This window comes from Rhincodon typus, chromosome 4 (genome assembly GCF_021869965.1).
Source record: "Rhincodon typus isolate 14 chromosome 4, sRhiTyp1.1, whole genome shotgun sequence".
NCBI lineage: Eukaryota > Metazoa > Chordata > Chondrichthyes > Orectolobiformes > Rhincodontidae > Rhincodon > Rhincodon typus.
Window position 1 is genome coordinate 43,897,410 of NC_063335.1, and position 14,435 is coordinate 43,911,844.

The 14,435-nt window shown below is 39.8% G+C and overlaps 1 protein-coding gene across 6 annotated transcripts in view; it reads right to left on the reverse strand.

The window, feature by feature from the left end:
* Positions 1-14,435, reverse strand: part of LOC109933206 (collagen alpha-1(IX) chain-like) — a 71,580-nt gene that overhangs the window by 15,626 nt on the left and 41,519 nt on the right. For all 6 annotated transcript variants that reach the window (XM_048596259.1, XM_048596260.1, XM_048596264.1 and 3 more), the window contains 8 exons: positions 12,003-12,047; positions 11,864-11,917; positions 11,711-11,764; positions 11,527-11,580; positions 5,667-5,738; positions 5,542-5,577; positions 4,578-4,622; positions 4,455-4,487 (listed from right to left, as the gene is read on the reverse strand). In XM_048596259.1, coding sequence (XP_048452216.1) covers positions 4,455-4,487; positions 4,578-4,622; positions 5,542-5,577; positions 5,667-5,738; positions 11,527-11,580; positions 11,711-11,764; positions 11,864-11,917; positions 12,003-12,047 — 393 coding nt within the window. The remainder of the gene's footprint in view (positions 1-4,454; positions 4,488-4,577; positions 4,623-5,541; positions 5,578-5,666; positions 5,739-11,526; positions 11,581-11,710; positions 11,765-11,863; positions 11,918-12,002; positions 12,048-14,435) is intronic.

Consider the following 14,435-nt stretch of genomic DNA (forward strand, 5'->3'; position numbering starts at 1 on the left):
AGGGTCTAGGCCCGACACGTCAGCCTCTCTGCTCCTATGATGCTGCTGGGCCTGCTGTGTTCATCCAGCCCTGCACCTTGTTGTCTCGGATTCTCCAGCATCTGCAGTTCCTACTATCTCTGGCTATGCTTATTATTCGCTGCTGTAATTAAAAAAGGAAGTGTACAGATTTGCAGATGAAACCTACCCTGAACACATTATTGCGCATCTTTTTGTAATGTGGTGTTACCTTTCTCTTCGCAGCTATTTCCTACATCAGGCTAAGTGCCTTTGATCTCAATTAAAATTCTGAGCTGCCCTTACTATTTGATCATCCCTGTCTGTATGCGGCAATATTTCCAAAAAAAAAAGTCTTAATTTTTATCTTTTCTCCCCTTAATATGAGGTTTCTTGATTTTGCTACCACAGTATATCTGATGGTATTGTTTCAGGTTGATCCTAAAGAAGGTTTCTATCACATTAGAAACCTTGTATATCTCCATGAATACCCCTCAGAGAAGCCTTGCTCGGAGTTCAACAAGCCCTATTTTAGCGTTATTGGGATCAGGTTTGCTTCTGTTCTCTGAAACTCCAGCGAGGTCCAAAAGGCTACCTTAGGCTGAAACAATCAGAGTAGTATACAATACCCTAGTAACAATTGACCAAATGGATTTGACAATATCATATTATTTTCCTCCATTTGTTGGCTCCACACATGGTTTAAACATGAACAATGGCAAGTCAAATAGGACCCTTTTCAACTTCTCCTATGATGATCTCATCCTTCAAAGGAAATATGAATAGGATAGAATATATATATAGTGTGTCCATATTGAATCTAACTTACTAATAGTCTGCTCATGTATCAGCCCTCTTGTGTCCTCTATGTTAGATCTTAACCGCATCTTCTGAGCATATTTATTGTGGACTCCTGCACAGCCCAGGCAAAACTGCTGCTCAACTTCAACCTACAAGAGAAAAATACTGCAGGTGCTGGAAATTTTAAACAAAATATAAAAATGCCAGACACATTCAGCAAGTCTGGGAGCATCTGTAGACAGAGAAACAAAAATGCTTCTTGCAGTTTCCATTTTTGTTCCAACCCAGTTCTTCTGTAGCACTGCAGCACCATTCATTCTATTTTAAAATTCACTCGTGGGACATGGGCATCACTGGCCAGCATTTATTGCTTATCCCTGGTTGCCCTTGAAAAGGTGGTGGTAAGCTGCCTTCTTTAACCACTGCAGTCCTTGTTCTGTAGGTAGATCTACAATGCCCTTAGGAAGGGAATTCCAGGATTTTGGCCCCACGACAGTGAAGGAATAGCAACATATTTCCAAGTCAGAATGGGGAGTGGTTTGGAGGAGAACGCCACAGGCAGTGGTGTTCCCATATCTGCTGCTCTTGTCCTTTTAGATGGAAGTGGTTGTGGGTTTGGAAGGTGCCATCTAAGAATCTGGTGAATTTCTACAGTACAACTTGTAGATAGTACACATTGCTGCTACTGAGCATTGGTGGGGGAAGAGCGTGGATTCTTGTGAATATGGTGTCAATCAAGCGGGCTGCTTTGTCTTGGCTGGTGTCAAGCTTTTTGAGTGTTCCTGGAGCTGCATTCATCCAGGCAAGTAGGGAGTATTCCATCACACTCCTGACTTGTGTCTTATAGACGGTGGAAAGGCTTTGGGAAGCACTCTTGTAGCCACTGTATTCATTATATTCAATTCCAGTTGAGTTTCTGGTCAATGGTTGTTGATATGGGGACTCAGCATTGGTAGTGCCATTGAATGTCAAGGGGCAGTGATTAGATTGCCTGGCGTTTGTATGGCACGAATGTTACTTGCTACTTGTCAGCCCAAGTCTGGATATTGTTCAGATCTTGTTGCACATGAACGTGGACTTTTTCAGTATCTGAGGAATCGCAAAGGGTGCCAAGCATTGTGCAATCATCGGCAAACATCCCCACTTCTGACCTAATGATGAAGGAAAGGTCATTGATGAAGCAGATGAAGATGGTTGAGTGAAGGACACTACCCTGAGGAACTCCTGCAGAGAAGTCCTAGAGCTGAGATAACCAATCTCCAACAACCATGACCATCTTCCTACTTACTAGGTATGATTCTAACCACCGGAGTGTTTGCCCCCTGATACCCATTGATTCAAGTTTTGCTAGGGCTCCTTGATGCCACACTCAGTCAAATGCAGCCTTGATATCAAGGGCTGTCGCTCTTACCTCACCTCTGGCATTCAGCTCTTTTATCCATGTCCACAAATGACCATTTGGCTTCAAGTAACTGTTCTTTTTAAATTTAAACTTTCAAATTGTGGTTTGTAAGCTACCATTTTAGTGCTGCTGACATATGATATTCCCTTTTCCTGCTGACATCCCACTTCAAGGATCAATACAGCACAAGAACCTGTCCTGGGAACTCAAATGAAGGGGCCATGCATAGTCAGACAGGGTCAGCATGGTAACCATTGGAAAGTGCCAATAAAAATAGGACAGTCGAAATATATAAGTGATGGAAGATAAAGTCTAATATAAACAAATAGAAAAGTATTGCATTGAAGTACTTAAAGAGAAGTGCATGATATATACATTCTACAAATGGTGCTGAAGTAGCGAAGGGTATTGTTAAAAGTGACCCAGAATGCTCAGAAACCATCGACAGAACAGTGCGTGGCATAACTAAAATAAAGCAGGAGTCTATATGTGGAACATAGAAGCAGGAGAAGGCCATTTGATCCTTTGAGCCTGCTATGCCACTCAATGTGATCATGGTTGCTACTCCATCTCATACCCAGTTTCCACTTTCTCCTCATATCCTTTGTACCTTTAGAGACAAGAACGATATCTAACATCTTCTTCAAAACATTCAATGTTGTGGCTTCAACTGCTTTCTGTAGCAGAGAATACCACAGGCTCACCACAATCTGGATGAAAAATTGTCTCATCTCAGTTTTAAATGGCCTACCCTGTATCCTTAGATTGTGACCCTTGATTTTAGATTCTCCAGTCATCAAGAACATCCTTTACCATGTGTAGATTTCTATGACATCCTGTCTCATTCTTCTAAATTCCAGGGAATATAGTCCTAACTGATTCAAACTCTCTTCATCTTGCTATTCCAAGAATCAGTCTGATAAATCTTCATTGCACTCCTTCCCTAACCAGAACATCCTTCCTCAGGTAAAGAGACCAAAACTGCACACAGTACGCCAGGTCTGATCTCACCATTCCTGCTCTTGTATTCAGAGCCTCTCGCTATGAAGGCCAACAGATTATTTGCCTTCTTCACCAAGTGATGCACTTACATGTTTACTTTCCTCATCTGAGAGAACAGGACACCCCTGCTCCTCACCTTTTCACAATCTATCACCATTCAGATAATAATGTGCCTTCCTGGTTTTGCCAAAGTGGATAGCCTCACATTTGTCCATACTATACTTCATCCGCCATGCATCACTCAACCTGTCCAAATCGCACTGAAGCACTTCTGCATTCTCTTTATAGTTCATCCTCCCACCCAACTGTGTGCGCCCTGGCTTAGACCACACTTTGAGCTTTTGGTCAGTATTTGTGATCAAGACAAAGGAGAGCATTGTAGCATTGGGGATAGTGCAGCAAAGAGTCAAAAGACTGATTCCTAAAGTTAGAGGTCAGCGCTGTGAGAAAAGCGTAAAAAGTTTAAGCTTCTTGATCTTGAAAGGATCATCTTATAGAGGTATGCAAGATAAACAATATAGAAAAGATAAATTTAGAAAAATTAATTTAAACTAAATTATGAGAGTAAAACAACAAGCCACAGATTCATTGTCATAAATGTTAAATTTTAGGACTGATATCATGCCACACTTCATATAAAATGATGAATATTTGGAACAGAATTACAAAGTGGATCCAAAAATCCTTGAAGCAGCCAAGAATCATTGCAATGGGGTCATTATGAATGTATGGGCCAAATTTCACCCGTAAATATTTTGTGACGGCAATTAGCAGAGATATAATCAGCATCCCTTCCTAACCGACAGAATAATTGTTTCTCTGTTAGAATTCTTCCAGCTATGATCAGTTTATGATTTAGACCAGTGATTAAACTTGAGACCATTCAAGTCTGATTAGTTCAATTTTGTCCTGTGCTCTCTATTTACCAATGTGTCACGATTCCAAAACGCTTGACTCATTATCTGCCCTTGAAAGGACGTCTCATAAGTTAACATCGATTTGATAAAGTATTTAAAGCAAATACAATACATATCTCCACACTGCATCATGTGATTGAGATTTAATGGCATCACTGAGACAATAACAAACAGCAGTTTATCAAAGAAAGATCCCAGAGTAAAGTATTTTTTTGAAGGAAATTACTCATGGATTTTGTATGACAGAAAGTTATACAAAGGTTTATGATATAACTTTTCCTGGACTCATATTAATGAATGCATATCCCTGCTTGAAAAAGACAAAAAATACAAACCTGTCCTTTGTCACCCACATCACCTTTCTCACCCTGAGTAGAGAAAGAAGAGGTCAGTTATGTATAGATCCACAAACTTTCAATTTGGTTTTGTCAATTGAATTGTCCCTGATTATAAAGTACCTTGGGTCCTGATTTGCCTTGAACTCCAGTTTTTCCAGTTTCACCCTATTAAAAGTTTGAATTGTAACATTAGCATTTCTATATTCAGACAAAAAAACCCTGAATATTCATGCATACAAAATTGCTGGATTAGAACACCTATTAAAAAGGCATCCAATGATGCAACACACAGTTAACACTGGCGGAATTCAGCTTCATATCCTTGATTCTGTGCATTTCCAGTTCTGGCCATGCTGGGGTGTTAGGCTTACAATAGGTCGTAGTTGTTTATCATCAGAGGGAAATATTTGCTGAAATATTTGCTGGAATATTCACCGGATCTCACTGATTCATGACCACTGCCTACCGCCTGGTCACACAGTGGCCTGACCTGACGTTTGACAGGGACGGGGCTTGCCACCATTAATGGCCAAATGGTATTGTGCAGCATGTGGATTTTAAAAAGCCACAAATATTCATGTCAACTTAATGTTACTTGGCATTCGACAGTGTATTTTATGGATCTTCGCATCAGTTTTGAACAAACAAAAAGCACTGCCTAATGGTTAAGATTGTAGAAATTAATGTTGTAGTTCATTGACAAACACTTATTGTTGACAGTCCTGAATCTGATATGTTAAGTAAAGCACCAACATATTCTTTTACGTGGGTTAATGCCTTGTGGAAATATGAACTCAATAGTGTTATTCAATAAACTGAATTTTTACCCCGAGGTGGATGTGGGCATGTTGGGAAAATGGCGGCAAGCCGATTTTTTGGCATGCTCTGACCTCACTGAAATGGTGCTGACATCAGAGTCCTGACCCAAGAATGAATATTCAGCCCAGTGTGCGAAGCAACTGTCAGCTAATATTATCAACAACAATCTCTACCATCACTCATACTAAAACTATTTAGACAAGGCTTTACAGGATATTTGTTAAGCTTTTCTGCAATTCCTGTGTCTCCCATTCTGGATTTTTACCTTCTGGCCATCAGGCCCTGGTTCACCTTGTGGTCCCTGTGAAGAAAACATGTAATAAATGAGATCCTCCTTGCTTAAGGGATTCTTTTATAACTAATCGCAGCTTCAATGACAGATCTGCTCACCGGGAAGCCTTTCACTCCCTTTGCTCCCAGCTTTCCAGGTATTCCGGATTGCCCAGCATCACCTTTCATCCCCTGTAAGAAAATATACTCCATAACTGGACATATAATAGGTAATGATAAAGAGAAAGTGCATTCAGTAATCAGCCTGTATTTTCCATTCAGAAATTACCCAATTTCCAAGTAGCAGGAAAGTACATTTCTAAAACTTTTCTAAAAAGTTGCATTTAAACAAATTTATTTTCACACAAACTTAACGCTATGCCTCAAACCCTCCCTTCTCCTCCTTTTCCTTCTTCCCCTGTACCTTCTCTTGAATTACTGTTGTCCACCAGTAATGAATAACAGGGCTCCAGGCCAAAATTTCTAATTCAAATGACATTCAGATGGATGTTTTTGATGCCAACCATCAAAAGTGCACAGAATACAGGCAGATATTTAACATTCACAGAATTTACTATTGTCCTTTGTTTTTTAACACAAGTCTGCTAATTATTTATTCTCCCTACCTCTCAATGTACATTCACCAACAATCTATCCTGGTCCACCCACATTGAAGCGAATGTCAAGAAAGCACAACAATGCCTCTACTTCCTCGGGATGCTAAGGAAATTCAGCACGTCTATAAAGACTCTTACCAATTTTATAGATGCACCATAGAAAGCATTCTATCCAGACGTATCATGGCTCAGTATGCAACTGCTCTGCCCAGGACTATAAGGAACTACAGAGAGTTGTGAACACAGCCCAGTCCACCACGCAAGCCAACCTTCCATCCATTAACTTCTCGCTGCCCCAGGAAGGCAGCTAACATAATCAAAGACTGCTCCAATCCCAGTTATAATCTCTTCCAACCTCTTCCATCAGGCAGAAGATACAAAAGCTTAAACACACATACCAACAGATTCAAGAACAACTTTTACCCTGCTTTTATCAGACTTCTGAATGGACCTCTCAAATTTTTAACTTAAATGTTGATCTCGCTCTATCCGCCTGCTCTGCCGCCATAACATTGTGTTCTTCACTCTGTTCTATTACCCTAATGCACTTAGTAAGGTATGCACGCAAAATGAAACTTGTCACTGTACCTAAGCACGTGACAACAACAAATCAAACCAAATCACCTCTGGAATTTGTGAACAGGTTATTGACAATGTTATAAGCAACACTTACTCAGCAATGATACCTTCCATCTCTGATGATGGACAGTAGAGTACTGGGGTGCTAAATATTCAGGCAGAATTTGTCCTGCTTTTTACAGACAGATAAATTTCTACATTGGATGGACATTCATGTTGCATCTATGCTGAAATGGCTTGCCCGGAGTACAGCTAGCTCTGGATCACAAGTCTTCAGGACAATTGCTGAATGCTGTCAGGCCCCATATGTCTTTGCTGTATTCAGCGTCTTCAGCTGTTCCTTAATATCAAGTGGAATGAACCAAATAGTTGAAGGCATCTGAGATGCTGTGGACATCAGGAGAAGGTCACTCAACACTTTGGGATGTAGACATTTGCTAATGCTTCAGCTTTGTTTTTTGCACTGAATTTCTGGAACCCCCCCCCACCGCCATAACTTTGATGGAGCGATTTGAGGAATCTCCAGTTAGTTTTCTTAAATTGTCCGGCAGTATTCATGTTGGCTGTAACAGGACTGCCGAAGTTAGATCTGATCTTAGCTAGTCATGGGATCACTTGGCTTTGTCTACCACATCCTGCTTCTGCTATTTGGTGTGTCAGTAGACTTGTGTTGTAGCTTCACCAGATTGACACTTCCTTTTTAGGCATGCCTGGTGATGTATATGTCCTGCCCTCCAGCACTCTTTAGTGTTACAGGGTTGGTGCCAGCATTCTAATTTTCGCGCTGCCTGTGCAGGCCTCCAAAGCCCATGTGCGGCATCAGAAGTCCACGCTGCAGCCAGCATGCTAATGCCAATGGCCATGCGTGGAACATAGGTGCAGCTCATGCACAGCTTAGAGGATAATTGGTTGGTCCCCTGGACTGATACTAATGATATGTTTGTTATCTTCAAATTTAGTGGGAGTTTCCCTGCTCAAGGGAGTTGTGGGCAATTAAAATCAGTGCATCAATTATCACACAAACCACTTCATTTAAGACCCTAGGATAAAATCCCTTGGGCCCAAGGCATTTGTCAGCCCACAGCTCCAACCATTTTCTCAGCGCCACCTCCCTAGTGATTGTAATTTTCCTGAGCTCTTCCCTTCTCTTCGCTTCCCTGATTTATAGTTGCTTCTGGCATGTCACTTCGATCCTTTTTAGCAGAGACAATGCAAAGTAAATATTCAGTTCACCAGCCATCTCTTTAGTTTCCATTAATAATTCACCAGACTCACTTTGTATAGGACCAAGGTTCCTTCAGTTAACTCTTTATAAAACGTTTATATAAATACAGTATCAGTTTTTAAATTTTTGACAAGGTATCTTTTGTGCTCTAACTTTTTCTTCCTAATTAATTTTTTAGGAGATATCTTACATATTCTCGTTGACTTGTAGACAAGGAGGCCATTCAGCTAATCGTGGCCATGCTGGTCAACAAAGATCTGACTACACTAATCGCATTTTCCAGCTCTGGCCAAAGCCTTGAAGGTAATGGCAACACAAGTGAAATTCTAAATACTGATTAAATGGTGTGTGCGTTTTTGACTCTGGGTGAAAAACATTCTCAATTCCTCACCTCACCTTCTACCTCTTACCTTAAATCTGTGCCCCCAATTTATAGATCCACCTACTCACTGAGAAAGTGCTTTCCTGTCCGCTCTATCAATGCCCCTCGTAATCTTGTACAACTTGTCAGGACCCCCCTCAACATTTGCTACTCCAAGGAAAACAACTCAGCCCATCCAATTTTTCCTTTTAGCTTAGACCATCCAACCCCAGCAGCATCCTGGTAAGTCTTCTCTGTACCATGTCTAGTGCAATCACATTCTTCCTATAATGGGGTTACTAGAACTGCATGCAGTATTTCAGCATTTTACACATTTGAAACACAGTTTCAGCATGATCTCCCAGCTCTTGTATTCTGACTAATTGTCTGTTATGCTACCTATTTTTGGACAACTATATGCTTTTTCTTTAAGTTTGATACTTTTGTTAACATTTCTAGTTGTGATTACAGGTGTATGATTTGCATGTTATATAAGATTATCATTTTTTTTTAAAAGAGTTTCAGAGCTCGTTTAAAACTAGTTGCATATGGTCTATTTTGTGATGGAGTTTGATAATTAACTAGGTCAGTCTTTTCAGAGCCCTGATTTTAAACTATTTCTTTTCAGAGAGCAAATGCTGAAGACGTCCTGGAGGGCTAATAGAAGTCTGTTTATATTATGGGTTTTTCTGGCAAGTGAAGAAAACAAAACATTAGGCCATTAGCTTAGCAGAAGCTAGGATGAATGAGTTTTTAAAATCTAGTTAAAAGCTTCTGAATTCTGTTTGAAGAAAACCTGACTGGGATCAGATGCAAAAATAATTTCTAAGAAAAAAAAGAGAAGTTTGTTTAGAGCAGTTAAGGGAATAAGTTACGTCAGTGTAAGAGTTTCAGTTTGAGAAAATTTCCAAATGCGGAGCATTTGGTTAGAAATCTGCAGCTGGTTATTCAAAGCTGAGCAAGTCTAAGATATCAGTTGTGAGAGTCAAGGGAAAAAACTTCACAATTCATAGGATTGGAATAAAAAAGCAGTTAAGCCTAAGCATACATTTAATAGGGAAGGAAGATTTCCATGGATTTTGATTAACTGTGCAATGATTGTTGCCAGGTATTAGAAATATTTTGAACTGTTTTATATGTAGATAATTTTTTTTTGTTATTTGTCCGCTTTCGTTTTATTGTTAAAACCAAACTGGCAGCTAGGTGTAGACAGATAGTAGGAACTGCAGATGCTGAAGAATATGAGATAACAAGGTGTAGAGCTGGATGAACACAGCAGGCCAAGCAGCATCAGAAGAGCAGGAAGCCTGACGTTTCGGGCCTAGACCCTTCTTCAGAAATGGGGGAGGGGAAGGGGGTTCTGAAATAAATAGGGAGAGAAGGGGAGGCAGATAGAAGATGGATAGAGGAGAAGATAGGTGGAGAGGAGACAGACAGGTCAAAGAGGCGGGGATGGAGCCAGTAAAAGTGAGTGTAGGTGGGGAGGAGATAGGTCAGTCCAGGGAGGACAGACAGGTCACGGGGGCGGGATGATGTTAGTAGGTAGGAAATGGGGGTGGGGCTTGAGGTGGGAGGAGGGTATAGGTGGGAGGAAGGACAGGTTAGGGAGGCAGGGAAACTTATGTTTCAGTGAAAGACCAACATTTTTTTTGAAATTTCTATTGAGACACCATTAATTCTGGGATTTGACCTATCCAGGAGGAACATTAGTTGGGATCATAACATAGTTAACCATGGATGTTGGGTCCATCCCTTGAAATTTTTCCTACCCATTGGAACGTATCTATTCTGTGTATTCTGATTCCCTTAAATATCCACTTAAATTCCTGCTGTTACATTTCTATTGAAATATCATTTAACCTAGTTTACCAATTCATTTTGGCCAGCTTTGCTTTCATGCCCTCATAATTGCTCTTAGGTAAGTTTAACAAATTTGTCTTGGACCCACTTATCTGTCTCTCTAACTGAATGTAAAATTCAATTATAATTCTGATTGGGAAACATAGATTTATACAGAAAAATACAACACGGAGGGAGGCCATTCTGCCAATCGTGTCCATGCTGGTTTTCTGTAGAGTAATCAATTCAGTCCCATTCCCTCTGCTCTAGTCCTACAACCAGGGTCAGTTTAGTTTCTATATTCAAGTCATTGTTAGGCTTGAACTTACAAACTTCTGAGTTGGAGGCCAGAGTGCTATCATCTGAACCAAGCAGATTCTGAATTGACGGTCCTTTCACACATCATCATCATTCATATTTCAAACCAATTTATACCAACATGGATTGTAAATAAATCCAACTCCCAAACTATGTATTTTTAATCATTCACAAAGCATGGAATGGAAAACCAACATTTATTGCTAGTCCTTAATTGTCCTTGAAGAGGTGATGACTGCTGAATAGGTCACTGGGCCAGTTACAAGGTAGCCATATTTTTTTGCAATTACACAGAGAACTGCAGATGCTGGAAATCTTAAACAAAAACAAACATTGCTGAAGAAACTCAACAGGTCTGGCAGCATATGTGGAGAGAAAGCAGAGTTAATGTTTTGGGTCCTGTGATCCTTCTTCGAAACTCAAAGACGCTGCCAGGCCTTCACATTTTTGTGGAGTCTGGAGTCACATAGAGACCAGGTGAAGACAGCAGATTCCTTCCCTAAAAGGACATTAGTGAGCTGAATGGATTAGTACAAACTTTGGTAGTTTCCTGGTTACAATGACTGATACGAGCTTTTTAAACTCAATATTTAACTACATTTAAGTTCCCCAGCTGTCCTGATGGACCTTCTACACACATACACCAGATCATTCATCTTAGCTGGTAGTTTACAAGCCCAGTCTCACAACCATTATGCTGCCATTTCTCACAGTGACACCTGTATTGGATTGAATACATAGCACATAAAAAGGCCAATTGGCCCAACCAGTCTATGCCAGGGTTTATGGTTCTTATATCTCTTCCTGTCTTTCCCAAGGGATAGCTTGCAGCAGTAAATAACTTGAGAAGGGCTGTAAACATCATTATTCATTTTTTTTAAACAAGTACCTATTAATGAGATAATATACATTTAGGTCCCCTTACGTTGAGCAGAGTTGGGAATGGATGCAGTTTAGAAAATTCAATAATAAGTTAAATGCTATGAAGTTTCTGTTGTTTTAGAACAATATTTTAAATTGCAAAATAAACAAAACACTTACTGGAAAACCACGTGGGCCTTGTGGTCCTCTTGGACCCGGATCCCCTCTATTGCCCTACATAAAACAACAATGAAAAATGTTCCTCTGTTAATTACCATGCGATAAACAGGTAACTGTCATCATGATCCAAATATAATAAGTTTTAACATATTTAATATACATTGAATTGGATGTGCAAAAGTACCTTTGGTCCTATTTGTCCTGTTTCACCTAATATTCCTGGTATTCCCAGAGGACCCTGAAATCAATAAAGATAATTATTTGAAGCATTTTAGTTTTTGGATGTATATTTTTTGCAAAGCTCATTTTTAAAATATTGAAGTCAACTTCATCTTACATGACCACCTGGTATGCCATCACTACCAGGTCTTCCTGCCATTCCAATTTCACCCTGAAAGCAAACATATAAAAGCATTGGCTTTATATCCATGACACAGAAGCATTACTCACTAAGTGCTAGAAATTATAGCATTTACCTTTCTGCCTGGAGTTCCAACATGTCCTATTGATCCTGGGTATCCCTAGAAGAGTAGAGTATAAAATAAAATATAAGAACCTCTTCTGGAATACCATGTGCAGTTCTGGTTGCCCTGTTATAAAAAGGAGATTATTAAACTGTAGAGGGTTCAGAAAAGATTTACCAGAACGTGGCTGGGAGTGAAGGGTTTGAGTTATAAAAATAGACTGGAAAGGCTGGGAACATTTTCATTGGAGCGTAGCAGGTTCAGTGATGACTTTATGTGGGTTTATAAAATCATAAGTGACATAGATAAGGTGAATAGCAAGGGTCTTATCCCTGGGGTGAGGGAGTTCAAAGCTAAGGGACATATTTTTAAGGTGAGAGGAGAAAGGTTTAAAAAGGACAGGAGGGGCAACTTTCTTTTACATAGAGAGAGTGGTTCGTGTGTCGAATGAATTGCCAGAGAAAGTGGTGGATGCAGATACAGTTACAACATTTAAAAGACATTGGATAAATTCATGAATAGGAAAGGTTTGGAGGGACTTGGGCCAAGCGCAGGCAGGTGGGACTAATTTAGTTTGGGAACATGGTCGGTGTGGACTAGTTGGACTGAAGGATCTGTATCCATGCTGTACGACTATAAGATATTGTTCTTAATGCCAGTAAATTTAATGAAAAGTCGCCTTCCAGTCATTAAAAAATGTATTGCGGTCACACACCATGTACATTCCAAACTTACTGTTATGCAAGTATCATATACATTGAACAGGGCGATGTATGTTATTTGTACAGGAAACAGAAACTGTTTAAAGGGCACTTGTTACTAACATTTATGTATGTGGAATACATTAACAGGGATTTGTCTTACCAGCAAACGAACAATTTAATTATCAGAATCCATTGATATTGTAGTATAATATCAACCATTTTCATTTTATTGTCTGCTTTAAACTGAACAAGTTCAACACTATACCTACTCCAAATGACAGTACTATATACTGATTATAGCAGAGGATTGGTGGGAGTTCATAAGAAATCAGTGTTGCCTATGTAGGGCCAGAACCGTTTACAATTTACCAAAACACTCTAAAATAACATGCCTTTAGCAGAGTTTCAAATCGACAATGCAAATTGTGTGTGATTTGCATATTTTTAGTATTATTCCTTTTGAACTAATGCAATGTGAGTTTTGATCTGTATGTGTTGAGGAGATGTTAACTCATCAGTATTTCTTTTATTTAAACCTATGAGAGAGTGTGATAATGGGAACTTATTTGCATTGAAAAAGTTTTACCATTCGATACAGTGAACATTGAAAGGCATTTAGAAGAAACATTGAAGTCAACCCTATAGATGTCATCTGATGTTTCAGTTCTGATGGTGTTTCGATAAATGGGATTGTATTTGTCCACGTGTTTATAAATCTTTCTTGTTGTTTTATATATGAATAATTTGGTTATTCTATTTTGTTTTCATTTCTTTTGCATAATGAGTGTCTGCTTTATCATTAAAAGCAAATTTGCAGCATTGCAGGTTTGTGTTTCAGTGAAAAAACATCCTGTTAAATAAAAATAAACAAAATTTATTTTAAATTCTAGAATTCTCCTATTTACATTTTTTTTTCCAAAATGTAACTTCAACCTTATATGGTACATACAAGACTTTGAGACAATTATGTTTAAACTGCATATTTTAATTTTAAGTAAAACAGGATGTCCTGGATTGGCAGGGTGGGGTGGGGGAGTGAAATTACAATAAATTCTGCTTCGAAACAGGGCTATGTAATTTGATTGCCATGGACAAAGCAGCCCAGGCAAGAGTCAAAAGAAATCAGGTGCCAGTTTTTACACCTTAACACAAAAAGGTGGCAGCTGGTCTTATTAGACATAAGCTCTAAGATCCAGAGAAACCTAGAGAGAGGGAGACTAAAAACACTGCAAGGCAAACATAAAAACTGTGATAGCAAGAACTGCAGATGCTGGAGTCAGAGAAAACAAACTGTGGAGCTGGAGGAAGATAGCAGGCCAGGCAGAATCAGAGGAACAGGAAAGTTGATGGTCCTGACCGGAAACATCAGCTTTCCTATTCCTCTGATGCTGCCTGGCCTGCTGTGTTCCTCCAGCTCCACACTAAATATAACAATTGTTATGTGTTAACAACTGAGCAGGATGCTGAGGGGAGATAGTAGGAACTGCAGATGCTGGAGAATCCGAGACAACAAGGTGCAGGGCTGGATGAACACAGCAGGCCAAGCAGCATCATAGGAGCAGAGAGGCTGACGTTTCGGGCCTAGACCCTTCATCAGAAAAGGGGGAGGGGAAGGGGGTTTTGAAATAAATAGGGAGAGAGTGGGAGGCGGATAGAAGAGGGATAGAGGAGAGGATAGGTGGAGAGGAAACAAACAGGTCGAAGAGGCGGGGATGGGGCCAGGAAAGGTGAGTGTAGGTAG